The sequence below is a fragment of the Hemitrygon akajei genome, chromosome 4, assembly GCF_048418815.1.
Source record: "Hemitrygon akajei chromosome 4, sHemAka1.3, whole genome shotgun sequence".
Classification (NCBI taxonomy): domain Eukaryota; kingdom Metazoa; phylum Chordata; class Chondrichthyes; order Myliobatiformes; family Dasyatidae; genus Hemitrygon; species Hemitrygon akajei.
Genome location: NC_133127.1, coordinates 147,332,508 through 147,360,359, shown reverse-complemented (window position 1 = coordinate 147,360,359; position 27,852 = coordinate 147,332,508). Strand labels below are relative to the sequence as shown.

Genomic DNA, 27,852 nt, shown 5'->3' with positions numbered 1-27,852 from the left:
ATCAGGGGTTGCTGGGCACTGTGGCTCAAAGAGCTTATTCTGCATTGTATCTCAATAAATCAACCAAAAGGTTTGGCAGATCATTGACTTCCTGAAATTCCATTATTATGATACAGGAAGAGAAACAGGAGAAAAATTATAGAAACTCACCTGCCCATCAGATTTATCAGCTAACCATGATCTCTTTTGACGAATATTCATGGCACTATTAGAGTGGTACCAGTGGTACAGCAGATCTCTTCCCAGACTAGAGCTTTGATAATTTAACTGTTTTGTATCATGAATTAACTGTTGGAGAAAAGAAAGACACAATAAAAATAAACAATTTGTATTCTTATAGTGCAACATTTAATGTGAAGTGGAAATGGATTGAACTATACTGTCCATGTCACATTTGTAGAAAGCTATTTTTAAAATTCACATTGACTTAAGTCAATCTGATCATTTTTTAAATTGAGAGATGCAAGTGCAGACCCAAAGTACATAAGGTCTACAGAATAGGGAAGGACTAAGGTTGAATTAATAGGGCAAACAACTGAGAAGGCCCTAGAGTGATCCTAGAAATTGGATTGCATCTGATTCTGAAGTGCTGACCATCTATATTTTTCTGAATAGAATATCTGAAAACTCACCAAAGTCTAGTTTAAAATGGAATTAGGATAGATTTACACCCAGAGTCGGGTACCATAAAATGATAATGCGGTTCCCAATGGACTCAGTTAATGCTGACAGCACTGCAATCAAGAAAGAGCTTCAGCTCTTAAAGACACACTCCCTATAGCTGCCGGACAGCAGCAAAACATATGCTATGACCAATTAGAGCATCTGTAAAAAAGTGCATGGCAGGAAGTGCTTGCGCATCCTTCTACAAGAGTGGGAATTTCTATAGCATGTAGCAAAAATTTGTGATCTTACAAGGGACGTTAGAGTGAGATACAGACCATGCTCCTATGCATACTTACCCAGACATACACAGTCACATGGTCAGCCACAGTTCATTCACACTCACGTAGACTGTTCATGACACAAGCTGTTATCAATCCTTCCCCAACCCCGACCTACTCCACCCTCTCTTGCATCCTCCCTCACATGCTTAATATTCTACCGAGTCTACCAGCCATACAGAGGACACGCTTCAAAAGGTTGAATAGTTAAACACTTCCTTTACACAATGTCCTCCATTCCTTTAATTTAGATTAAGACATTGAGGAACTAGAGGGAGGTGACTAAGATGGTGCAGGGACATTGGAGCCTTGTGAGCTTATTCCCTCACCATGTTGGAGGAGACCATCTTTCTCCTTATGGGGCAAGGTTTATAAAAGTAGAGTCTATAAGAAGTCAGCTAGGTAAACTCACAAAACTATTTCATTGTGATATTTACATCTGCAGAGATCTGAGCTAAGGTGACTTCATAACCACTTGTGCGGCTGCTTCACTACGGGCAGAGTATACCAGCCCCAGTTTTTCAGAAGAAGCACCCTATTTCCCTTAAGCACCATCCTTTTGAGTTATGATCCTTATTGTATTTCCACCATTTGTATCATCCCAATACATACCTCAGTTAAGATCAATAATCTATACCGCAAGGAGCAGTGATCATAATGTTAGCCCCGCGGTTCATCATTATAGATTTCCCTCCATACTGAACATCTGTTCCACCATCACTTAGTGCTTTTCATAGCCAATTTAACATCCATACTGACACTGCCTTGTTAACCCTATGGTTATCATTTTTGCTTATGTCTTTAATGTAGTTTCTAACCTTCAGTTTGAACTCCATACCATATTTCCTCCATCCCTCACGATTTTCTTCACAATCACACCTCCCTAATTTGTATTCTTGATGAAATTCTGTTTTTTGTTATGCCCTTATATTTTACATTGTACTTTAGCTATCACATTTACTGTCAATATTTACCGTGCAGGGCTGCTGGCTTTGGAAGCTGATGTATGTTGAGTGCTATCTCATGAACTGAGATGTGAAATGTAATCCTCACCTTTCATTTTAATGTGTGAAACCCTTACTATGCAAGAAATCAAATTAAATCAGAACCTTTGTTGTGGTGAAAATTTCTAAAGCATCATAGGAATCACATCATTAATCAAAGTTATTGGCTGCACAAATAAAAAACACAAATAGATAAGAATTAGTGAAGTAGGCTATCTGATCCTTTATAGTTGTTCTACTGTTCATCAAGAACATGGCTGTCTGCCATTATCCTGCACTACCCATGTCCCTTAATACCTAGAAATCTAACATCTCTGTTTGAATGAACTTACTGACTGAACCTCCACAGCCCTCCAGTCCTGAGTGATCCCTGAATGAAGAACTTTCTCCCCACTTCAGTTCTAAATGGCTTATGAATGCAAACCCACATTCTAGATTCTTCCGAGGGAAAAAGAGCTTCTCTATTACCCTGTTGAGTCTCGAATCTTGTAAGCCTCAAAGAGACCACCTCTCCTTATTCTGAAGTCTAGAGAATACAGGTTTAATCTACTCAACTGCTCCGTTTACAGCAATCCTGCCATACCATGAAATAATCTAGTGAATCTTGGTTGCAGTTTATACAAGATATGTACACCCTTTTTTATGCAAAAAGTTGAGTATTGTATACAAGATTTAAAGTGCAGTCTCATTAAGGCCCTGTTCAACAGCAATAATGCGTTTTTACTTCTGTACTTAAAAACTCTTTTAATAAATGTCAATGTACCATTTGGGTTCTTGATTACTTGATGCATCTCCACATCTACTTGCAGTGATTTGTGTTCAAGGATAATTAGATCTCTTTGAACATCAGCATCTCCCAGTCTTTCACTATTTAAAAAGTACTGTGCATTTCAGTTTTGTGCTCCAGATTGGATGACCTCCCATTTTTCTATATTATTTCCCACCTGCTCTGTTCTTTATCATTCATTTAACTTGTCCACATCCCCTTGAAGACTCTTTACATCCTTGTGATCCTCAGTCTTACATCATCAGTGAACTTCGAGATAAATATTCATTGTGAATCACAAAATTTTCAAAGAAATCGGGCCGCAATATAACTTAACAAAACATCTTTAAAATGATCGATATTCACCTGTGGATCTGACCAGGTGTAAGGAATTTCGTCTGCTTCCACCTTTCTCTTATGTTCACGATAGAATGCTTCACCCAGCCGGCTGTCAATTTTGTTTTCCTTCATTAGATTTTTGAGATTTATTAAGTCTTCATCGTCTTCATCCTGGAGATTTTTGACATCATCCTTAACTATTCAGATAAGAGCACAAAAGCTTTCAGAATTAACCCTTTTTTTATTAGTCTCAACATAATTCAAATTAAACATGTTGGGAACATGTACTAGGTAAGGCAACATCTGTGTAAAGGAGAAAATGAGTTAACTTTTCAGGCTGTAATAAGAAATCCGATTTTCTTAACTTTTTCTCTTCCTTTAAATATCTGACCCTCAGAGTTTCCTGATCCACTGCTTCAACTAGAAACTTATTCTGTGATGATTCCTTCTTGCGATTTTATTTTTTTTCTGCAAAATGCAGCAAGCCAGGTAATAGTTGCTGCAGTAGTTAAGAATGTTACACAACACTTATTGTTTTGTTGTAAATTGCTTCCAACTTCAGGAACTTGATTTGAGCTTTTTCTTCCTCTCTATGAGCTGTAAGGTTTATTTTTAATCTATTTAATGCAGGAGTGGATGGAGTAGGCCATATTCTCTCAGTAGTGATGGATATTTAAATCACCAAGACATAGTAATGTATGAACTAAGTGCTGATAGCTGGAATTATTATAGTAGGTACTTTACGGCAAGAATGGGTTTAATGGGTTTAATGGACTGAATGGCCGGTTTCTATCCAGTAAGACTATGACCCTATGGATGTGGATGTTTCTGGAAAGTTGTTAGTTATGGTCTAGCTCTGAATTAAATGGCCTCTTCAGTCTATGGTTGAAGTCAATTGCATTGTTGTGGAACTAGAATCACGTTTAGGAAAATCTCCAACATCAGTAAAGCACATGGTTTATCTTGACAACAACCAAGAAGTTGCACAACTACTCTTAAAGATAACTATTTTAAGATCATTAACTACTACCTTGGCTGGATTTTGAACATAGCCTCTGGATTATTAGTCCAGATTTCTGGATTACTAATCCAGTAACATAACCACTCCTCTTCTATATAATCCTGTGAAACAAATTTGGGCAGTCTCAAAACAATTTCAAAAAGGCACATACTCACAGCACTAAAAAAACACTGTAATTTGGCACAAATTGCTATATTGGGCAAAGATTTGCTCTCTGCACCAGGTGCAATGAAATCAGAAATACACTTACCATTTCATTATACCCAGAGCACAGAGCAAATCTTCTGCTTAAATTGGCAATTCATTGTCGAAAGAAAATAAGGATATTTGGTAGAGGAAAGAGAAAGCTTTACAGTTGTGCAACAATGACATCATTGTTAAAACACCAGTCTTACAGAGAAAAAGATTTATGTTTCTTCTAATGAAACAATACTGCAAAACAAAAAAAGGAAATTAAAGATATCTTAAGTCAGCATGTCATAATTATAAAATTTAATGTATTTTAATGCCAATGATAAATTCCTGTTGTCTTAGTTTGGAAATGGTACACTAAATATATATCTTCCAATCAAAGTTACCACACCTAATGGTCAATATTCCATAATTGCAGAAAAGTAATTCTTACGTTGAATGTGCAAGAAACTCAGTGAAAACAGAAGTAAATTCAACTCCTAAACTGAATGATGGATGTTTAAGACACATTGCTTAGAAAACATTGAACTTTGTGGTTTACATTTTAATACTAATTGGCCATGCCAATAAATCAATGGAGAAAATTTCACTTGAATATTCATTATGCATTTATGCATATAAATTGGACTGTACTAGTTTTGATGTGCAGCATTTAATCCCAAATCAAATCCCCGGTAAAAGCAAAATCACAAAACTAGTCAAAAACAAAATTGAAATAGTTTCAGGGTGTTTTTCGCCCAGAAGTGTTTACTAAAACAGGACCTGAATTTTCCATATTGGGGCTTTATCCAAGTCCATGAAAAGCTCAACATTCTATCAGAATGGAATGAGAGAGGGGTTTCAACTGTAAAGCACACACTTCCATGGCAGCCATAATTCCCACAATAAATTAAGGGGATGTTGGTCCTGGTCAATGAGACTTAGAGTCATACAGCACAGAAACAGGCCCTTTGGCCCATCTAGTCCATGTCAAAACTATTTAAACTGCCTACTACATTTGTGTGAAGAAGATCCTAAAGGAGAAAGGAGCTTCACCAAAGTTACCATAAAAAGAGCTTGGCATGGAGGTAGCGATCATAACTTCATCAATATGAAGCCGTGTTAAAAGGAATTTCATGTGTTCATGGTGGCCTTCCAATCATTGTTTACATCTTCAGAATTGAGTGTTCACAGAAAAATGTATGTCATCCAAAGGTCTGTATTATTTAGGTGAGATCTCAATCATAGAAATGCTGTAACAAGCTATTTAAGAAATTACAGCATTGATTTGTTCATTCATATGCTATAATCAATGCAAGTGGACACGCTAAAGCAAGGTGTGGGAGATTGTTATACACACTCAGGTCTCCCCAGCTATTTATTGATATGTCATGCTGATGGTGTTGATTGGAATGTATAGAGAATCACTTAGTTTACACAGGGATCATGATGTGGGGGTTCCTTAAGATTGCTGTCGCTCTGTCAGGATTTCCTTTAAATTCTTCCCTCCTCTGCTCTGCTGGGCTTTGGATGATGAACAGGGAAATTATGCTCCAGCCATCTTTCTTCTGCTTCCCTTTTAGTTCGACTTCTTTCCCCAAGATTTGTTTGTCTTCATGAAATGGTTACTCTTTTCACTTTGCAAGTCCACACATTACGTCTCACACAGATGACATTTCTAATATAGTAGGTATGTTCCTCCTAGATTGATGCTTGCGGTGTAATTTCCCCCTGAAAGACTTTCCAATGTTATCATGGCTCTTGTTGTACCTGTACTCTGCTGTTGTGTTTGGAGAATGCCCATTTGGGAAGAGTCTACACCCACAGCCTTCATAGGCACTACATCCTACTTGGACACTTTCTCTGAACAATCCATTTTTAGGCTAAGGGTTTCCAGGAAATCATCATGTGACATCCTATGGGTATGCATTCAGTTATGGCCTTGCATCTGAAATACTCTCTCCACAGAGCTGAAGATCATGTCAGCTTTCAGCTTTCAACAATCATGAAGTAGCTGGTAATGGATCATATAAAATCCCATCTTCCAGCTACGTTGGACCCTTTCCATTTTGTCTAGCACTTAAATCAGTCCACTCTGTTCTGTCTCACTCAGAAAATAGTGCCTCATATGCTAGGATGTTGTTCATTGACTTTGGCTTGGCATTTAACATGATCACCCCTCAGAATCTGGTGGGTAAGCTGTCCTCATTGGGACTCAACACCCCTCTTTGTAACTGGATCTTGGAATTCTTGATGGAAAGAACTCCAGCCAGCCTGAGTTGGCAGCAGAATCTCAAGCTCCATCTCGCTGAGCATTGTTGTTCCCCTAGAGTTGTGTGCTCAGCCCACTGCTGTTCATCCTGTTGACTCACAACTGCACTGCCAAATCCAAAATAACCACATTATACAACAGTGATTGGCTTCTTCAGCAACACTGATGAGTTGGCACACAGAGAAGGGCTCCAGAGGCTTGTCAAATAAGTGTGAGAACAACAATCTGAGTCTCAACGCAGACAAGACAAGGGAGATGATTGTGGACTTCTGGAAGGTGCAGGTTGACCACTCTCCATTTGCACATCAATGGCTCTGCCATGGACAGAGCTCACAGCACAACGTTTCTTGGTGTGCGTATAGTGGATGATCTAACCCACACCCACAACACCTCCTCATCGGTCAAGAAAGCACAGCAGCCTCAACACTTTCTGAGGAGACTGAGGCATGCAAGTCTCGCAGACCCCGATCTAATAACTTTCTACAGGATCCCCATTGAAAGTGCCCTGCCTGGCTGCATCATTGTGTGGCAGAGAAGCTGCAAGGCATCGGATCACAAGACCTTACAGTAAAAATTGCTGAGAGTATCACCAGGGTCTCCCTCCCTACCCTATTTGTGACATTTATCGGGGGCATTGTATAAAAAAGGCCCAAAGCATTGTTCAGGATCCCTACCACCCATTCCAAAATCTCTTTGACCTTTGGAGGTACAGAAGCATTAGGATTAAGACTGCCATCTCAAGTAACAGCTTCTTCCCTCAGGCTATGAGACCAGTGAATACCCTGCCACTGCCGAGGCCTTGTCCCTACGACAGCGAGCAGTATACTTGTGCTGCGCACGACATGCATTTTGAATTATATTTATTAACTTATTTGATAATATTTTGTTTTACATTTTGTGTGTGATATGTTTTGCAGATGCATTGTGGTCTGGGTGAATGCTGTTTCACTTAGTTGTATATACTGTATGTGCAGTCAGATGACAATAATCAAGCAACACATACAAAATGCTGGAGGAACACAGCAGGCCAGACAGCATCTATGGAAAAAAGTACATTAGACATTTTGGGCCAAGACCCTTCGGCAGGACTGGACAATAGTCATGATCAAGAATGTGAGCTTTCTTGTCACTTCTTCCACATGACCACACCATTTCTACCAACTTGCTGCTCAGTGCAGCATCAGAGAATGTACCCAGGCATTCTGTTCATGAAGAAATGATTTCTCCCATTTTGTTCTCACCGAGGAATAGATGTTTTGAGCTTTCAGAGTTGCTGGCAATGCTGTTTTCTATTTGGCTATCGCCCTTACATTTAATGCCCATCATCTTCCTTACTTAACAGTTTTTGGAACCTACAGGCCTTTGTTGTCTCCGTGTATTGCCTTCTAGTCCAGGGATTCCCAAATGTTTTATGCCATAGAGCCTTACCATTAACCGAGGCGTCTATGGAACCTATGTTGGAAACCCCTGCTCTACTCTCTCTCTCTTTACCTCCACCACTCTTCCCCACACTTATCCATGTGTCCATCGTCTCTCTTCTCTCCTGGTTGCTCTTCCACCTGCCAAAGTGTCCAATCTACACACCGTGTCCTGGTGTAAGGGCTTGACCGTAAATGTTGATGACCCCTTTGCTTCCACCAGTGCTACGTGATGCACGCAGTTCCTCCGGCAACAGGTTTAATTTGTATTGGTATTTACACTTATTGAGGAAGTGCAAGAAAGAGCAAATGTACATGCTACACACATCACACTCCACAGTACTGTACTGTTGAAAAGGGCATGTTCTGTCTGAGCCTTGTATCCACTGCAACTCCCTCCTACTGGCTCAAATCAACAGTCCTTCCACATCTTTCAGTTGAAGCGTTTAAAATCTTTTCCATTGCTGAATAAAAACTAATACCATGCCTGGGGTCACCTTCATTAAATCCCACTTGTTAGCCCATTGTTCAAGAGGGCAAGTAAGGCATGTAGGCCCTTGTGTAATTTCTATCCTGTCAATTAATCCTACAAATTAAATAATCTCAGAAACGGCAAGATAATACAAATAATAGGACTTGAGCTGTTTTCTGAAAAATCAACATGCACACGTGTCAATATTAAAATATAGGCAATCCATACTGTAGGGGTTGGACCTACAACATAAATATAGCAACATAACAGTACTGTACACCACCTACTTGTGAGATTGTCATTGATAAACTCTGAATTTGATTAACTGAGCTGGTAGTCAAACAAGCCTCGAAAGCAAATTTGTTTTTGGAAACTAAAGCAGGAGTCAGGAGATAGTTCATGGACACTACTTGCATGGACTTGGAGAAGACACTTGATTTAGTGATTTGAAATGAGATGGTTTGATATAGGTGAAGCTTATCAGATTGAAGACAAATTATTGACTTGTTTAGGAAATAGCATGACTAGCAGTATACTGTACATGCTATCAGGTGACATTTGCCATGCTACCTCTGTTAAAGTTAGTTAGATCACATCAAATAAAATCTTGGTTTTTGCATGGATTGTTATGGACACAACAGCTGAGGGACAATACTTTAGACTTAGAGGGATAGAATAGCATAGAATTAACAGAATGATAAATGGGCCTTGAAATTTGATTTCATACTTAACACAATGTGTTAAACTATTGGTGCATTTAATACCATGACCCAATCAGGTGATTTGTACCTTAACTTGTTTGTTGAGTGAGTCATTACCTAGGGAAATGAATAAATAGTCAACATTTTGGACAGCCCCCAGGACTAGAAAGGAGCCTGAATAAGGTGTAGGGGCAGGGGAAGTTAAAAGGTGACAGGTGAAGCCTTGTGGATGGGGAAGGGGGAGGAGATGAAATACAAAGTTCGGAGGTGATAGGTGGAAAAGGTAAAGAGATGAAGATGAAAGAATCTGATAGGAGAGGACAATGGATCATGGGAGAAAGAGAAGGAGGAGGGGCACCAGAGGGAGGTGATTGGGCAGGTGATATGAAGAGAAGAGGTAAGAGGCAGCCAAACTGGGGAACAAGTCCAGAACTATCAAACACATCTCATACATTAACTCTTTCATTCCTGGAGTTGTAACACAACACAACACTGCTGATCTACCTCACTCCTGTACACACAGAAGTCAACCAGCTGATCTGTCTTATTCATGACTTGATAAGTCAAAAAACCTGTTTTCATTCTATATTTCTCTACAACTCAGTGAATCTAAGTTTGTGAAATGTTCTTTGTTCTGTACTGTTCCCAGGTTCCAAATTAATCTGTTGGCACGTTTGAATTACATGTGCCCTTTAATGGGAGGCCTGAATATCTATTGCAAAAATAACCTTTAAAAGTGTTGGCATCTTCTATATGAAGAACTTTGAAAATTATAATCTTCTGGTTTAAAATAATGCTACTGAAGTTTTATGACAGCTTCCTAGTAATTCAGAAGGCAAGAAATATAACTAATGTAATTAATAACACTTTTTTATGAGGTAAGTTGAGCTATTGTGATACTGGGAGGGGGATCTTGATGATTGGGCATCTCAGGATCTCCATACCTTCTACCCAGGCTTGTGATGATGATCATCACCCCAATGTCCTTTGAGTCAGATGGATGCCAACCACAATCAGACAGACAGACAGATATACTTTCACCACAATCACCACAAACAATGATGAGGCAAGTGGAAGCAGAACTGACTCAAGGGATGAGCCATGCTGGTCCGTTGTAAAGTCAGGACGCAATGCGCTCAAGGCAGTTTTGGAGACGGAGATGGAGATGGAGTTGGAGCGAGTGATTTGAAGAGGAGTTGCGGTGGAGAAGTTTTGGTGCCTGTCCACCTAAACCGGGTGTACAGGTGGATCATTGTAAGCGCCAAGCTGATTTGGAGAGGTCAAGACTGTTTCAAGCTGGGTGATGAGGTCTAGGCCCTGCACTGGGTCTGGCGGGGCATGACCTATTGTTTGGACAATTTAAATGTCAGACCAGATAGATTGGAAAGCCAGGGTGCTGGGACTGGAGGTGAGAGTCGGGTCAATTTTGCTCGCACTCCCGCAATGTTCACTGCTCTCTCCACGGTGCTGAGGCTGTGCGTCTGCTCCTGCTGCTACACACTTTGTGTCTGCAAGCTTCACGGTGGCTTGCTCTGCTATGTGATGAAGTTGAGACTGAGCCTTTGGGTTTACTTTGGCTGCTTTTGGGATTCGGGTCAATGGACTCAATTTGGTGTGGAATGCTGTTGCTTCTATTGTTTGCATGACTGGTGTGTTTTTTCTCTTTCTGTGCACATTGGGTGTTGGTCTTTCTTGTTTTTAAATTGGGTTCTGTTGGGTTTCTTGCTTTGCGGCTGCCTGTTTGCAGACAAATCTCAAGGTTGTATAATTTATACATATTTCGATAATAAATGTATTTTGAATCTTTGACTTTGAATCTAAATGCACTTTTGAAATAAGGCAAACCATCAGAAACCTCCAAGAGAAGAAATTTCATGGAACAAATTTATAAATGAAAAATGTTAAGACGACTATCTACTATCGTTTGTGCTCAGTTTCAGATTTACTTGGTACAATCCTTACAAACAATTGTAAATTAATGTTCCTTTTTCTTTAAGAGCAGCAATCTTGTTGTTTGCCTCAGGCTGTGGATAGAAACTGACAATCTCTCACTGGAAGCAACAAGCACTTCAGGCATTCAAAAAAAAACTCTGTTGTTCTGGGATAACGTATCCTGTCTCACTGGATGCTCAGCCCAGGTTGTGTTTCTCAATCATGTCTACAGAAATAAGTGCAACATAGCCTTTCTTGACCCTATTTCTACAAGGGTTAAGGTTCTGGAATGATTGTAAATTCAGCAACTCAGCCTCACTCTGCTGCAAGCATGTTGCTGCCTCTCAAAGTAACAGAAATATTCTTTTGAAGGATCAACACAGTAAAGTACATATTCTTCCTGCAGTTTTTGGTGAAACAGCAGAACCAACAAATGCAGATGTTGCACTTGTACTCACTCTGAGGAAATGTTTTTACCACACATGTTTCCTTTCACCTGATAGACTGAAATTGGCTCATCTGTTGATGTTCAGTTTGTCATGTATCATTCCTCTCTGTATCAGTACAAAAGCTATTTGAGAGCAATGTCTCACCAGGATTACATTCAGAATGAAAGATGAAACAAAATGTCCCTAAACAATGGTAGTGATATGCTGTTGTCTTACAAATAGCTGAGAAAGTGCATAATACAAAATAGACTGACACAACTATAATAATGAAACTGAAATATATAACAAATACGCACCAGTCAGGAAGCATATGTGGAGGGAGGAGATAGTTAATGTTTTAGCTCAAATACCTTTCATTGGAGTTGGTTAATGGAAGCCCATCAACTTGGAATGCTATCAAAGAACTCTGAATTTCTGAGCATTTCCTAAATATTCTGATTTTTTTTCAGTTATCTGGCATTTTGCTTTTTTTTTCAGACAAATTAAGGATTATAGTGTCAGAGATTTGTACAGCATTGAAAGAAGCTCTATCAGCTCATCTCATCCATGCCAACCATAATGCCCAGATATGCTAATCCCATCAGTCTCGTATCTGTCTGTGCCTTCCCTAGCTAAGTTGGCACACTCTTTATTCTATACTGATGCTCGGCTGTTGTACTTCCCCAATGACGTCTAACTATTTTTAAACTGAAACTTCTGTTTGCATACATATGTTAAATATTATTTTAACTGCTTATTCTTTAAAATATCTATCAGTAGTATACCCTATCTAGAGTTTCATAAAGAAAAGACAATTTTACTACTGTCATCAGGAAAACATGCATACTCCATACATAGTATTCAACAAACATAAATCAGTAAAGCCAATCTCTCTTTTGCTACCCAAGACACAAAATGCAGGGATTTCTCAATCCCGCTATAATGGCAGTAAGACACCTGTACGACTTAAGGGGTTTCATATCCTGCAGAAGCAGCTTGTAAACCTCAGAAACATACTTCTGTATTTTCCATATGATATGTGTGCACTTCCCCTAAATCCCACAGATTGCTGTCTCTCATTTTGTCCCCAAGCCTACAAGGCCTCTGTTTATCACTGTTCCTCAACCCTGGGAGCTCTGTCTCATGCAATGTCCCAAAACCTAGCAGATCTTTGTCTCCTATGCTGCCTTTAAACTGTTGGGATCTCTGCTTCCCATGGTCCCTAATTTCATATGATTGTCTCTGGTGCTGCCTTTAAACCCATGGAGCCTCTGTCTCTTGAACTCTCCTGAAACTTAAAGAGCCTCTGCTTTCTGCCTTTAAACTCACACAGCCTCTGCTGCAGTGCTAATTTCAATCTCTGCCTTGGGTGGTCACTGAACTCTGGGGGCCGTTTAGCAGATGAACCACTAACTGCTGAAACGTATCAGGTGAATGGTATATCGTAAGGTATTTCTCAGACCAGGCTGAGCTAGAAAATGAGGCCGTGCTGAGGGAAGATAGTCAGAGAATGGAGGGTGAAAGCACGGGGTCAAGCATCCAAGGTGTAAGGGGGTGAGTGAAGAAAGAGAGCAGTCTTTGATGGCTATTGTTCAACAAAGAGATATGGAATTTTTCTTATGGCTGGAATCTGAGTGACTGAGTGCAAAGATACAGGGGAGATACCAGAACCTGAGAGGAAAGGGAGGTGCAGAGAAGGAAGAGAGGACCAAGTGGCAGTAGTCAGGAGAATGGAGGGCCTTTGAAGGAGAGAGGGAGGATGTCCAGTGTGGGGGATCTGAAGAGATGCAATAACAATGTTATACAACCCAAAATAACTCTTTCTCTTCCTAAAGATGTGGCCTGACCTGCTGAGTATTTCCAGCAATTTCTGTACCTATTTTAAATTTCTAGCATCTGCAGGTTTTTTTTGATATTCACTTACTGTAGCTGTTAATTTTTGCAGCTCACCACTGCTGGCATTGAAACAGGCAGCTCCCCTTTCTGAATGGCCACCATTAATGTTGCTGTAAATTTACCCAATGGAAGCAGTCCAGGCTTTTCTCTCAGCAACTGAAATTAAACGCCTCACTTTCCAAGTAAATAAAAGTGGAAGTTATTCTGTCCATCATCTCTGCATATTGAAAATTGTTGCTAATGATTTTTATCATGGCCTTTTAAAGAATTAGGCTATTTTGCCTGAAAGCGTAGTTGAAGCTGGGTAACTGACAGCTTTTAAGAATTGCCTAGATGCGCACTGGAACTGCTTTAGTGTAGAGGGCTATGGGTCAAGTGCTGGGTGATGGGGTTAAGATGGAAGTATGCCCACTGGTTGGCATGGTTCCATGATTTCCAATTCTACGACTCTGTGATTCTGATTTACTTGAGACAGAACTCTAAAGCAGCGTTAGTTCACACAGTGCCCGAGTCTGAAGCCAAAAAAAAATAACAAATGCTGGAAATCTGAAATAAAAGAAAGCAGAAAATGCTGGAAGCACTCAGCAGATCAGCTAGCACTGATATACTTTCTTAGGAAATAGAAACAGTTTCTGATTCTCTTTCCTATTCCTCACCTACCAGATCTCCAACATTTGTTGTGGCTGTGTAGCATCTAAATGGTGCTTCAAAACTTGGATGAAGCAAATGAGTGAATTATGGTTCATAAACTGGACAAGATCGCAGCCTTGAAACTTTGTCAGTGAAAGAGATGGACAAAGAGTAAAAGGCAAGAGTTCACTTGGTAGAGAGAGGAATAATACTGGGGAGCTTGGGAAATGTCACAGATTTTACAATGCTCGGAAGTTTCTGTGGAGCTGAGATTGTTGAAGTGGTGGAAGTTCAGTGCAGCAAAAGTCAGGATGATATGATGATAGTGAGAGTGCTGTCATCCAGGCCTTTGAAAGCCTGACTCTCACTTGTACAGCTTTTTCTGCTCAAGCCTGGGAACCCAGGTCACCAAGCATACCAAGGTGAGATAAAGATGCAAACAAACTATTCACGTGCAGCACTTACTATTGGGCAGTTCTTTTACTAATTCTCAAGGATTATTGGCCTTTAACACAGATTTAATTTGTTACTAACTACTGAAATATGATTGATACTTAACTATGTAAATGACAGGATTCAGAAGTGCTCGAAGTTTCAACTGGATCAATAACTGGATAAAAATGGGCAACTTTGGGCTGTAACTTCAGAGCAGAACAGTGACAGGCTGAACTACTCTCCTTGTGCACACGAAAGATGAACGAGTGTGATTTTTCAGAGTCCTGTTAATCGGGCAGCAAGGTAGCAGTTAGTGGAACACTGTTACAGCGTCAGTGACCTGGGTTCAGTTCCGCTGCTGTCTGTGAGGAGTCTGTACATTTTTCCCGTGACCGTGTGGGTTTCCCGCAATGCTCTGGTTTCCTCCCACATTCCAAAGGCTTATGGGTCAGTGGGTTAATTGGGTGACACGGGTGTAATTATGTGGTGTGGGCTTGCTGGGACAGAAGGGGCTGTTGCAACCTATATATCTATATAACAATAAATAATCGGTGACCACAAGGTGAGAACAGGACAGGTCAGCTGTTTGGTAAAAATTCCAAAACATGATGCGGCTGGCAAGCTGCTCGTCACCTCAATAATCCCACAAATCACAATACAGTCTTCAGATTATAACAGAGTTCTGTTCCTGAGGACCCAAAAAGTTTGTCAGTCGGAAAGGAAAAAAAACAATGTGTGGGAAAGGATCACAGAAGCTGTGATGGGAGAGTAAGCAGGCAGGGGAGGAAAGGCCACTGGTGACTTAGTGTGTGGATAAGTGTGTTTGCACAGCATGCCAGCTCAGCCCAGACCCTGATTGCTGCAGATGGTGGGGGGGGGGGGGGAAAGGCACATCCAAGTACCCCAGGATGAATGCAGTCCCCCAGAAGTCAGTAAATCCACCCCTTCCATCCCATCAGTACCCTTAACACTTCTTTGTATGCACAGGGTAGGTTAGGCATTCATAGTCTGGGGTGGATATATACTCAGCAGGAAATGTGCCTGTGCTCCATTGTTGGAGGAACTGAAACAACATTGTAAGAAATACTCAAAGACAACTTTCTTAAGCAGTAGTATCATAATAACCAGAAATCACTTTCAGTAATTCTGACTAATGGATAAATATTGATTAAGAACCAAAAATATTTCCTTGCTCTTCACAAAGTTAAAGCCAGTTGGTATTATCCTTCAATTTGAGAGACAACAGTTGGAACCTCAGCTTAGTGTTTCATCCAAGTGATAAAGACTCTTATAATGCAATAGTTCCTTATAACTGCACAGAGCTGTCAGAATTGAACACAAAATCTACCAATACAGTGGCAATAGAGGGCTACCAATTGAGACACCAAGAGCACAGATTGTCAATGCATTCTTCCACTGAAAAGTTGCTGATGGTGGATGAAATTCAATTTTGAGAAATCTCCAAGGTATCAGTAAAATTCCTGCCTCTGACCAATTAATGGCAATTAGTTGAAATCCTCAATGATGATTATTCTAATCTCTTAATACTTTTGAAAGTTTCTGTACATTTTTTTCTGTCACTTCATCCAATATTAAATGAGCTATTAGCAACCCCATTTTAGACACATGATTTTCCCTTAGATATCTATCCAGTCTGATTCTATTCCTTTGATAACCACCAACTGCGATTCTATGTGTTTTATTCATTGCTTCTCAATAGCTCCCTTTTTGCCTGAAATACTCACACCGGACAGCATCTGTGCAGAGAGAAAGTTAGGTAATATGTCAAGTCCAAGGCATACCAATAGATTGTAAAAAATCCGAGGAGTAATTGATTTTTCAGGACATAAGCAAATGCAAGAGGAGAGAAATAGAGAACAATGAGGATGGTCTGCCATAGGGTAACACTGCAAGAGATATCAAATGGTAGAGGGATGAGGGCGCAAGACAAGAAATAACAGCACTGGACTGAATAAAGATACCAAAGATGGGTCTGAGCATGTGATAATGGGTGTGATGGAATAATTATTATCTGAGCAATCGGGAGCAGCTCTTCATCAAAAAGTACTGAACTCAATATTTACTTCAGGTAACTCTGCACTATCAAGGCATTGTACTTTAACTTATTGTCGTAGATGAAGACTTTGGGTAGGGGTAGTAGATTAGGAGCAGGGCAAAGAATTAAAGTGAAAGGTGACTAAAATTTGGCAGCATGCTTAGGTCCCTGATGGAAAAATTTTATAAGGTTGTCAGCAACTTATTTCTTCACTCACCACCTCCAACCCAATTTAGAGGAGGCCACCTAGTGAACAACAAATGAGATACTGTGTACTGAACTGAATCAACCAAATCAATATTCAACCCTGCAAGTGGGCTTGAGGACCTGCACTTTGGAAAAATATGGACTTGCATTGGAATGTACTTGAAAAAGGGAATGGTTATTAGTTATGACTGAGGCCTGAAACAGGTTATTATCAAGAGGAGGATTCTTTTGTGAATGGAATAATTAACTGGTGCCTGCCAGTGGTCTCATGCTGAACATGAAGTAAAAAGGCAAGTATATTGAACGTAGAGTGTGGTGGAAAGGAAGGTGAAAATGCGTGAAACACAATTTCAGTTTTGCAGAGCAGAATTCTGGGAAAAGGGAAGGGCTCTGTGAAGTAATGTGGCGAAGAATGTTAGGGAGAAAGCGAAAGGAAGTCATATCAAAAACATTTTGTGGAAAGGTAATACCTTCAGTGTAGGTGTGCTCGAGACAGAAAATTTGGTTAAAGGAATAGAATATGTACAGGGGTCAGGAAATGAAGCTTCACATTAGGCACAAAACAGACGTTGATTGAAAACCTGGCTTCCGAAATGGATAAAGAACTTAAAGAAGAGTTAGGAATGGAGCTTGAGAAAGTAACAGAATTTATTTGGAATAACCTTTCATCAGAACTAGGAAAAGTTTGAAATTGAACAAGTCTTAACTTGCCAATAATTGCAAAGCTTTTCTCTCTTCTCTGTCCTCATTCAATTTCCTTCTAATTCAGCTCTAGTTAACAAGTCTTCATCATCTTCTAAGCCAACACTCCACCACTGAGTCTCTCTCTTGGTCTCCATTCTATCATAAATATTCCTTTTATTTTCTCCACCACCTCCCCTTGTCTACAACTTAAAACATATTCAATTTCCAACATTTCCCAGCTCTGATTTCAGGTCATTAATTCAAAATATAACTCAATTTCTCTGTCTGTAGATGCTGCCTGGCCCCCTGCTGAGTGTTTTTGGTATTTTCCATTCATATTTCAGAATTTCAACATCTGTAATTGTCTTTTGCTTTTCTGTTAGTATATCATATCTACTTTATTACTTTTGAGCGATCATGTGAAATATGAAAAATGTTGAATCCATTATCTTTCTAATACTTATCTACATCACGAGATTCACGCACTTCTTCGTTTTTCATCCTTATAGGTTCCCCACAAGGTTAATATAAACTTGTTGATATATCCTGATGTCAAGTCCTTGTCGTTTCGGTGACAGTTCACAACAGAACCAAAAAGATCAGTAATCTGAAAAAAATGTATAATTTAAGCAAAGGTGAGTTCAGACTTTGTTTTTTCTTTCTGAAGAAGGTTCAAATCATGGTAGCAATTTTGGAAATATGGATGCTAATTAGTGCTGCAGGTTACAAGTGTGTAATCAATCTTACAGAGTTCTTCAAAGAAGTTACCAGGAAAATTGAAGGAAAGGCAGTGAATGTTGTCCACATGGTCTTTAGCAAGGCATTTAACAAGATCCAGCTTGGGAGGTTGATCAAGGTAGTTCAGTTGGTCGGCATTCAAGATAAGATAGTAGATCGGATTAGACATTGACTTTGTGGGAGAAGACGGAGAGTGGTCATAGATGGTTGCCTCTTTTACTGGAGGCCTGTGACTACCGGAGTGCTGCAGGGACTGGTGCTGGATCCATTGTCATTTGTCATCTGTACCAATGATCTGGATGAGAATGTGGGTGACTGGGTCAGCAAATTTATGGATAACACCAAGACTGGGTGTGTAGTAGACAGCGAGGAAGGCTATCAAAGCTTGCAGTGACATCTGGACTGGCTGGAAAATGGGCTGAAAATGCAGATGGAATTTGCTACAAACGAGTGTGAGGTGTTGTACCTTGGTAGGACCTACCAGGTCTTACACAGAGTACTGATGAGTGCAATAGAATAAAGGGATCTGGAAAGATAGGTCTGTAATCATTGAAAGTGGTGTCACAGCTGGATAGGGTTTTGAAGAGAGCTTTTGGCATTTTGGCCTTCATTAATCAAAGTACTGAGCACAGGAGATGGGATGTTATGTTGAAGTTGTATAAGATATTGGTAAGGCCTGATTAGGCGTATACTTTGCAGTTTTGGTCACCTACCTACAGGAAAGATGTAAATAAGGTTGAAAGAGTACAGTGAAAATTTACAAGGATTTTGCTGGGACTGGAGGTCCTGGGTTGTAAGGAAAGCTTGTATAGGTTAGGACTTTATTGCTTGGAACATGGAAGATTGAGGGGAGTTTTGATAAAGGTATACAATATTACGAGGGGTATAGATAAGATAAATGCAAACGGGCTTTTACCACAGAGGTTGAGTGGGACTACAACTAGAGGTCGTGGGTTAAGTGTGAAAGGTGAAAAGATTAAGGGGAACATGAGGTGAAACAGCTTTTTTCAGGTGGCTGAATGAGTGTGGAATGAGCTGCCAGAGCAAGTGATGCATGCAAGCTTGATTTCAACGTTTAAGAGAAGTTTGGATAGTAGGGATATGGAGTCCAGGTGCAGGTTGGTGGGAGTAGGACTAGAAACGGTCTGGTTCTGTGCTGCACTTCTCAGTTACTCTATGACTCCAAGTAAAGCTGAAAATGTAAAAAGCAAATCTTAATAGAATACAATCAGAATTATTATCATTGTAACATGGTGCAAAATCAAAATGGAATTATTAAACTAAATTGGATTGGAAGGAGAGGCTTGCATAAGTACCTCATGTTTGAATTAACAGGAAAAGAATGGCAGGGAGATACATTGAGAGGAAATGAATGAGTTCAACTGAAGAGCTAATGCAATGAAGGGTAAATGTGTACATCCTTGTGTCTGGAACATGGGAGAAATATACTGTGAAGTAACATACCCATTGAATCCAATAGAGAAGATCTGCGATGGAGAAAGGAGACCAGATTTAGGAGAAAGAGTACATAATAAGCATTTTTAAAATTGTTAGAATGTAAAATAATGTTTAAAAGACTTCTCAGAACAGGAAGAACATTCAAGTCTTTGATATATTGGAATTTTTGAAGGAATTACAATTTGTTGAGAAGTTTGGTAGTAAAATGAAAACAAAATTGTTTGAAGGTTGTTGTAGTAAAAGGGGAGAGATGAAAAATATCAAATCCCATTAAGTGCAGAACAACAACAAGAAATGTTTTGCATGAAAAGCAGCAATATATTGATCCAACACAATGATTTATCTATTAAGAAGCTTGAGAACAATATTTCTAACACACAAAAATAAGTTTTGCATTCACACATGAAACATAATGCAGAAATTCAAGTTCGAATTCAAGATGTTGAATTGACAGACCCCTGGAATAAACATGGGTGTTGCAAGGCAGAGTTGATTCATGTCTGCTGCTTCCAGTGCAGGCACCACTTCTGTGATTAACATGATTGCATCCAGCAATAATCATGCCTTTAAATGGCTGTACATCACAACAGGGGGTTATGTCTAGTTAATAATTTTTAAAGACATGCCACACAATTTGAAGAACAGGTTCATTGGGATTGCAAGAAGTAGGACATTCATATTAAAATGCAGTTGGTTCACATCTGAGTCATTGAACCATGGAGTCATAGGGAGATAGAGCATGGAACAGACCCTCAGCCCATCAAGTCAGTGCCGAAAATTATCCATCTATTTACACTAATCCTACATTAATCCCATTCTACCTGCCTGATGAGCCTATAAAGCTCGGGACAGACTTTAACTGTTAAATAAGTCATCACTGGTGAAGCCAATTGCTTTGAGAAGTCACATAATTAGTTTATGGAGATCACCATGTGCAGTCAAGGTGTTTCAATTGATTATATTAAAAATACACCTGTATCTGGAAAGTCCAACTGCTGCTGAGTCAGTTACCTGGCAAAAACTACACAATGAAGTCAAAAGAACACTCCAAGCAACTCTGTGAAAAGGTTGTTGAAAATTTCTAAGTCACTAAATATCCCTTGGAGTACACTTATGTCAATCATCAAGAAATGGAAAGAATATGGCACAGCTATAAATCTGCCTAGAGCAGATCATCCTCAGAAACTCAGTGACCATGCAAGAAGGGGACTTGTGAGGGAAGCCACCAGGAGACCTAAAGGAGTTACAAGTTTCAGTGGCTGAGATGGGAGACACTGTGCATACTACAACAAGCCTGGGTGTTTCACCAGTTGTAGTTTTATGGGAGAGTGGCAAAGAGAAAGCCACTGTTGAAAGACACTCACACAAAATCTTGGGTAGAGTTTGCCAGAAGGCATGTGGGAGACTCTGAAGTCAGCTGGAAGAATGTCCTATGATCTGATGAAACCAAAACTGAGCTTTTTGTCCATCAGACTAAATAGTATGTTTGGCCTAAACCAAACATCTCACATCATTAAAAACACACCATCCCTACTGTGAAGCATGGTGGTGGCTGCATCATGCTGTGGGGATGCTTCACTGCAGCAGGCCCTGGAAGGCTTGTGAGGGTAGAGGGTAAAATGAATGTAGCAAAGTACAGGGAAATCCTGGAGGAAAACCTGATGCAGTCTGCAAGAGAACTACGACTTGGAAGAAGATTTGTTTTCCAGCAAGACAATGACCTCAAGCATAAAGCTAAAACTGCACAGGAATGGCTTAAAAAAACAAAGTTAATGTCAAGGAGTGGCCAAGTCAGAGTCCAGACCTCAATCCAACTGAGATTTTGTGGCTGAACTTGAAAAGGGCTGTTCTTTCATGATCCCCATGCAATTTGACAGAGCTTGTGCAGTTTTGTAAAGAAGAATGGGGAAAAATAGCAGTGTCCAGATGTGTAAAGCTGATAGAGACCTATACACACAGCCTCAAGGTTGTAATTGCTGCCAAAAGTGCATCTACTAAATACTGACCTGATAGGGGTGAATACTATGCAATCCATCATTTTATGTTTTATATTTGTAATTAATTTAGATCACTTTGTAGAGATGTGTTTTCACTTTGACACAAAAGAGTCTTCTTCAGTGTCAAAAAAGCCAAATTAAAACCACTGTGCTTCAATGTTGTAAAACAATAAAAATGAAAACTTCCATAGTGGTTGAATACTTTTTGTTGGCACTGTATATTGGTGAGACCCGATGTAGATTGCGAGACCGCTTTGCTGAACACCTATGCTCCATCCGCCAGAAAAGGCAGAAATTCCCAGTGGCCACCATTTTAATTCCACTTCCCATTCCCATTCTGACATGTCAGTCCATGATCTCCTCTACTTTCGCAATGAAGCCACACTCAGGTTGGAGGAGCAACACCTTATATACTTGCAATCTGATGGCATGACGTTGATTTGTTGAACTTCCAATTAATGCACCCCCTTCACTATTCCCAATTCCATTTTCCCTCTCTTACCTTATCCCCTCACCTGCCCATCACCTCTTACTGGTGGTTCTCCCCCTTTTCTTTCTTTCATGGCTTTCTGTCCTGTCCTATCAGATTTCCCCTTCTTCAGCCCTGTATCTTTTTCACCAATCAACTCCAAGCTCTTAACTTCACCTTTCTCCCCACCTCCCCATTTTACCTATTACCTGGCCTTTCTTCCTCCCTTCCCCCTACCTTCCAACTCTGATTCCTCATCTTCTTTTCTCTAGTCCTGATGAAGGGTCTTGGCTTGGAACATCGACTATACTCTTTACCATAGATGCTGCCTGGCCTGCTGAGTTCCTCCAGCATTTTGTTTGTGTTCCTTCCTGACTTTTCTTCTCTTGCAGCAGCCTGACATCCCCTGTGTGCACTCTCCTTCTCTTCCTAAATTGCAGTATGAATCTCTACTTGTCTGTGCGTATTTTATAACAGTTGGTTTGAATATAGAAGAAAATCCTTCAGCAGCTAATACAGTACACATCTCACTATTTATTTCAACTAAATTGCTTTGCACTCAGCTCTTTATTGTTACCACAGACTTGCTGCCGTTGTGAAGGCTTTTCTATCCTCAGATCCTTGCCTCTTCTTTCAAATCTTTTGCAATTATCCATGTCCTCAAAAAAAAACCAAAATACTTGGCACTTTTGTTCTTGCAAACTGCCTCTTCACTTCCAGCCTTCTTTTCTTCTCCAAAGTGAATGTATTGTACTCTTCCAATTCAAAGACACTTTCTGCTAAACTCCTCAAGCCTAACCTCTCCAAATCGGGTTCCTAGCCCTGCCAGGTATCAAAGCAAGACTAAATTAAGTCACAAGTGAAATCCTTTCTGAATAGGACAATTGCATCTTTTACACCTTTTTTTCTTGAGTGGCCCAGAATCCTTTACCTTCTTCTACTTCTTCTTCTAACACTTCTCTGCAATTCACCTGGTGTGGATCACAATCAGTTTTTACTTCTCTATCCAGCTATAGTCAGAGAATCAAATTTCTATCCATTATTGCATCAATAATTCTGATATTACCAAAAATCTATACCTAGCCATCTCCTAATTTTCATGTACATTCTGGCTTTGGTAACATCAGCCCAAATATCAGTTTTTAAATGGAGACAAGAAAATGCAGATGCTGGAATCTCCAGCAACACATAAGACATTGAAGGATGTGGGTCAAGCAGCATTTATAGAGGGTAATGGACAGACAAATTTTAGGTCAAGATCCTTCATCTGGAAGGGTTTGAGCATGCACAACACTCAGCAGATACTTTCTCAAACTAAATAGTGTGAAATTTGACATTATTCTCTTGGTCCTCAAACTCCCCTCCCCAACTACCAACTCCATTCTTTATTCTGGTAGTTGCTAGAAACCGAGCCAGATGGTCTTCCTGTCATACTGGACCACAGAATGATTTTGAGACCTTCTTGTCACTTCTTGAAGATATTCCATGAAGATATTACCTCTAGCCTTAAAATTAAAGTGCATCATGTGTAGACTCTTGATCAACATTCTGTCAAATTAAGATTATCCAAAGGTTAACAGAGGATGAGAGGTGACCTGATAGAAGTGTATAAGATGATGAGAGGCATTGATCATGTGGTTAGCCAGAGGCTTTTTCCCAGGGATGAAATGGCTAACATGAGGGGGCATAGTTTTATGGTGCTTGACAGTAAGTACAAGGGGGATGTCAGCGGTATGTTTTTCACACAGAGATTGGTAGGTGCATGGAATGCACTGCCAGCAAAGGTGGTGGAGGGTCTTCTGAGAGACTCTTAGATAGATACATGGAGCTTAGAAAAATAGAGGGATGTACCGTAGGGAAATTCTAGGCAGCTTCTAGAGTAGGTTACATGGTTGGCACAATATTCTGGGCTAAAGGGCCTGTAATGTGCTGTAGATTTCTATGTTTCTATGGTTCTATGTTATCATGGTTATCATAAATGGAAAGAACAATTTTTCACATGTAATTTGTATTGGAATTAGAAGTTTCTAGGTGAATACAATGTGTGTTTGGTAGATATTTGAACTCTCTTTCCCTATTCCTACTGTGTTTAAGCAAGCAATGGTTATTGATTTGTTATTGTCACATGAACCAAAATACAATGAAATGCTTTATTTTGCATACCATCCACGTAGATCATTCCAAAGCATAATTATCTCAATGTTGTGAAAAAACGGAAACTAATAACAGACAACAGAATGTATGGTTACAGGTGCAGAGAAAAGTGCAGTGCAGATGGACAAATAAAATACAAAGACCTTGATGAGGTAGAATGCGGAATCAGGAGTTAACCTTCATTGTATAAAAGGTGCATTCAAGAGTTTTATAGCAGTGTGAGCCTCTATTCTATTCTACACTGAATTTTTGCTTTATACTTTGCTATTCAGAATCTTTCTCTGTGAATTTGCACATTTCTAAGTTTCTTTCACTACATTTCAATGCTCCTTTCAGAATGCTTGCATAAAGCGTTGTCATTTGAAATAGGTCAAACATCAGGTCAAAAATTAATAGTGTTAACCTAGACTCCATGTATGCTGTGGTTGTGATTTTTGTTCCGAACGGTATCCATGCATGTGAGTAAATGATTAAAAAGCCAGCTTTTCAGTACTGTCTTAAAGGAGAGATGTAAGAAAGAGGGGTAGGGAATTTTGGTTAGGTAATTTTAGACTATGGAACTTTGGTGGCTTAAGGGACAACTAGCAATAATGAAATGATTAAAATAGGGAATGTTTAGAAGGCTGGAAATAGAAGGCTGAGAGACTTGTAGAATGTGTGAAGATTACAGATGCAGAGGAAAGGATTTGAAAATAGTGATGAGAATTTTAATTTGAAGCTTTGGTTAATTGGGTGCTTGCATGAGTCAGAAGGCACAGAGATGATGCTGAATGGAATATAGTGCAAGCCAAGAGATATGGATCAGAATTTTGCATGGTGTTAAATTTTCTCCACACTTTCTAAAGACATTAAATAAAAAAGGGATGAAAAAGTAAACCTACTAGGCTCCCTTAATTACAATTATCCTTCAGTGCCTCACTGACTAATATGCCTTCAATGAGACTTTAGAATTGGAACTGGACAAAGTACAAAAAAATTAAAATGCTTTCTAAATTGGAGTTGCTCCTTTATGAAATGGGGCTGGTAATAGGTATCCTGGGGAGATTATAAATGTTTAGAGAATAAGAAATGTAGCATTTCAGAATGTGATAGAAAGTAAATGATAGCACTGTAAGAAATAGAGCATTTTGGAATGACCATGAAACACTTCAGATGTAATCTTTAAAATAAGATTGTGCATAATTGCCCCATTTATTGATAGAAAGCTGCTTGAAACAAAGTGAAGAACATTCTCAGAAAGCAAGGATTCTGCAATTGTACATAATTGATGTAGGAAGATGGCTTTATAGGGACAGGCTTGACTTTAGACTATTCCCAAATAGTATGATGAATAACTTGTACTACCTTCTCCTTGGTAGCTCTGTTCAATGGATGATAATGATTTTGGAAAATCAATTTAGGCTTACTGAGAATGTAGAAGGGTGTCTTGCTGAAAGATCTAAGACCTGAAACATTAAACTGGATTTTCTATTGTCCTCTCTCCCGTATGCTGCATGTCAGCTCAGCATCTCAAATATTTCCCTCTTTTTCAGATCTACTGCATTTTCAGAATTCAGCTTTTGAAGCATTAGAAATGGTGCATTTAAGATCCCCACAAGGAGCATGCAAAGGGTTGTAAGCAGGGGTGACGACACCCTCCAACTACCATAAATCCCACCCTTAAGGGTGTAGACAAATGCATGTGTTTATAGTGAGTATCAGTTTAAAACAGTCCTCCAAAAGTGGTAGAAGTGAAGGGTCCGCATAGGTCCTTAATCTCCAGTTCGATCCATGCCAGAGCCCAGCAAATGATTCTTCAGTCATCAGTGCCCATCAATCAGAGAGGCCATGGAAGTAAAAAGCAACTGTGTTATCAAATGAGACTTAGAAATTACTTAATGAAGGTTAAACTTGGATTCCATATTTATGACTTAGGAAGCTGCTGACACAATGATGGAAGCCGTGAACACCGCCTGAGATGGAGGATCTTCATTGCTGCCCTAAATGCCAATGGCTTAACAGGCAAGGAGAAAGATTTACCTTTACCACTCGATTCCTTGCCTTGTCACAGGGCTCAAGTACACTCGGAGCAGAATATCAAAGAGAAAGGGAGAGTTGCTGACCTAAAATAGGAAGTAGCTTCCCTTTGGTATGGACCAATTAATTAAAATAGAAGTGGGTTGAAGTGGAAACTCTCTGGAAATTTAACTCTCTCTGATACAAGGAACACGGACGTGGTTATTGGATATGTGTTATCATAGCCTTAGGACATCACTTTAAGTTCCTCAAAACAACATAATTTGCCCAATCATCTTCAGCTACTTCAATAATTATTTTGTCTCTGTCATAAACGATGTGGAACGTCTCTTCACTGATGATCATATAATTTACATAATTATTAAGCTACAATAATATCCCATTTCATGATCTGATAAAATCAGTTTTGGCTTGGCAACTGGCAAATACTACATAATTACGAGGGATGATGTCTCCAGCAAGAAACATTGAAAACTTCAGTGGCATCTCTGTGGGGAGTTTTTCAACAATCAACATCTTGGGTCCATTATTGTTCTGAAGCTTGTTATTATTAAAGCTATGATGACAAATGCAGAGAGGTGGCTAGGAGATGTCCAATGATCAATATCTGAGAAACACATACAGTACATCGATAAAAGCAGTAAATGACCGCACTACAGTTAGACACTGGGCCCATATTATGCAATATCCAATGAAAGCACTGTGGTTACTCAATTAGGTGTTGCAACTGCCAAATCTCTTCATTTCTAGCACTAAGAAGGGAAAACTATCCCTCTATATCACACATCATGGATATATACTGTTGTTTATTTATTGACAAGGAGCATTTTCTATTTTTGGAGCACAAACATAATTATGGTGACAATTTTAAAGTGAGTACTGTGAAGAATGTAGCATTTATAATAAACAAGAAAAAAAATGAAGATTTTCTCCGGCGAGTGAAAATTGACCTTTAGTACCAAGTCTGATTTCACTCTTCATTTGAGTTGATCATCTCTTGAGAATGTCAATGTAAATCTTTTTGCTTTTTAAAAAGAGATTGTCCTGCAAGCTGTCCGTTTGTGCATCAAGGGGCAGTTCTGGAATAGTCAATGAATGCAGGCTTGTCTCAAATCCAGGGAACATCCTTATAACATTCCTCCTTCTTTACAATGTTTGAAATGAAGGATCCTCACAGCATAATTTTACCAGCTCATTCTGTACCGCAGATGTAGTGTGAAATTCCAGCTATTTTAAAATCCAACTCACTCATTAACAAAAACTCCCTCATAAGAGGGAGGCTAACTACCTAGTCCTGATATTGAATCACATGATCATCACTGAGTCTCCACACTCTATGTCTTGGGCATTGCCATCGATCAGGATCTAAACTGGGCCAGCTGAATAAATAACACAGACAAAATGCTGGAGGAACTCAGCAGGCCAGGCAGCATCTGTGGCAAATAGTATGGTCAACGTTTCGGGCTGAGACCCTTCGGTAGGACTCAATAGTTGCATAAATGCTGTGGCCACAGAGCTGGGCATCCAGCTGTGAGGGACCCACTTCCTGAGACCAAAAACCTTTCCACACCTTCAAGATACAATTCTGAGGAATACTGGAATATCTTCTACTTACCTGAATGAATGCAGTACCAGAACATTTCA

At 39.6% G+C, this 27,852-nt stretch overlaps 1 protein-coding gene and 1 long non-coding RNA gene across 13 annotated transcripts in view; one reads left to right on the top strand and one right to left on the bottom strand.

The window, feature by feature from the left end:
* Positions 1 to 27,852, bottom strand: part of LOC140726749 (PC3-like endoprotease variant B) — a 753,656-nt gene that overhangs the window by 12,901 nt on the left and 712,903 nt on the right. For both annotated transcript variants that reach the window (XM_073043532.1, XM_073043531.1), the window contains exons 17-19: positions 17,863 to 17,983; positions 3,081 to 3,250; positions 151 to 288 (exon numbers count right to left, since the gene is read on the bottom strand). In XM_073043532.1, the coding sequence (XP_072899633.1) occupies positions 151 to 288; positions 3,081 to 3,250; positions 17,863 to 17,983 (429 nt within the window). The remainder of the gene's footprint in view (positions 1 to 150; positions 289 to 3,080; positions 3,251 to 17,862; positions 17,984 to 27,852) is intronic.
* The window catches only part of LOC140726751 (uncharacterized), a 178,135-nt gene that overhangs the window by 57,414 nt on the left and 92,869 nt on the right, over positions 1 to 27,852 (top strand). For 10 of the 11 annotated variants that reach the window (XR_012098715.1, XR_012098719.1, XR_012098718.1 and 7 more), the window contains 2 exons: positions 17,886 to 18,011; positions 26,107 to 26,193. This is a non-coding gene — a long non-coding RNA (uncharacterized lncRNA). The remainder of the gene's footprint in view (positions 1 to 17,885; positions 18,012 to 26,106; positions 26,194 to 27,852) is intronic. The other variant, XR_012098717.1, reaches the window with a different exon arrangement.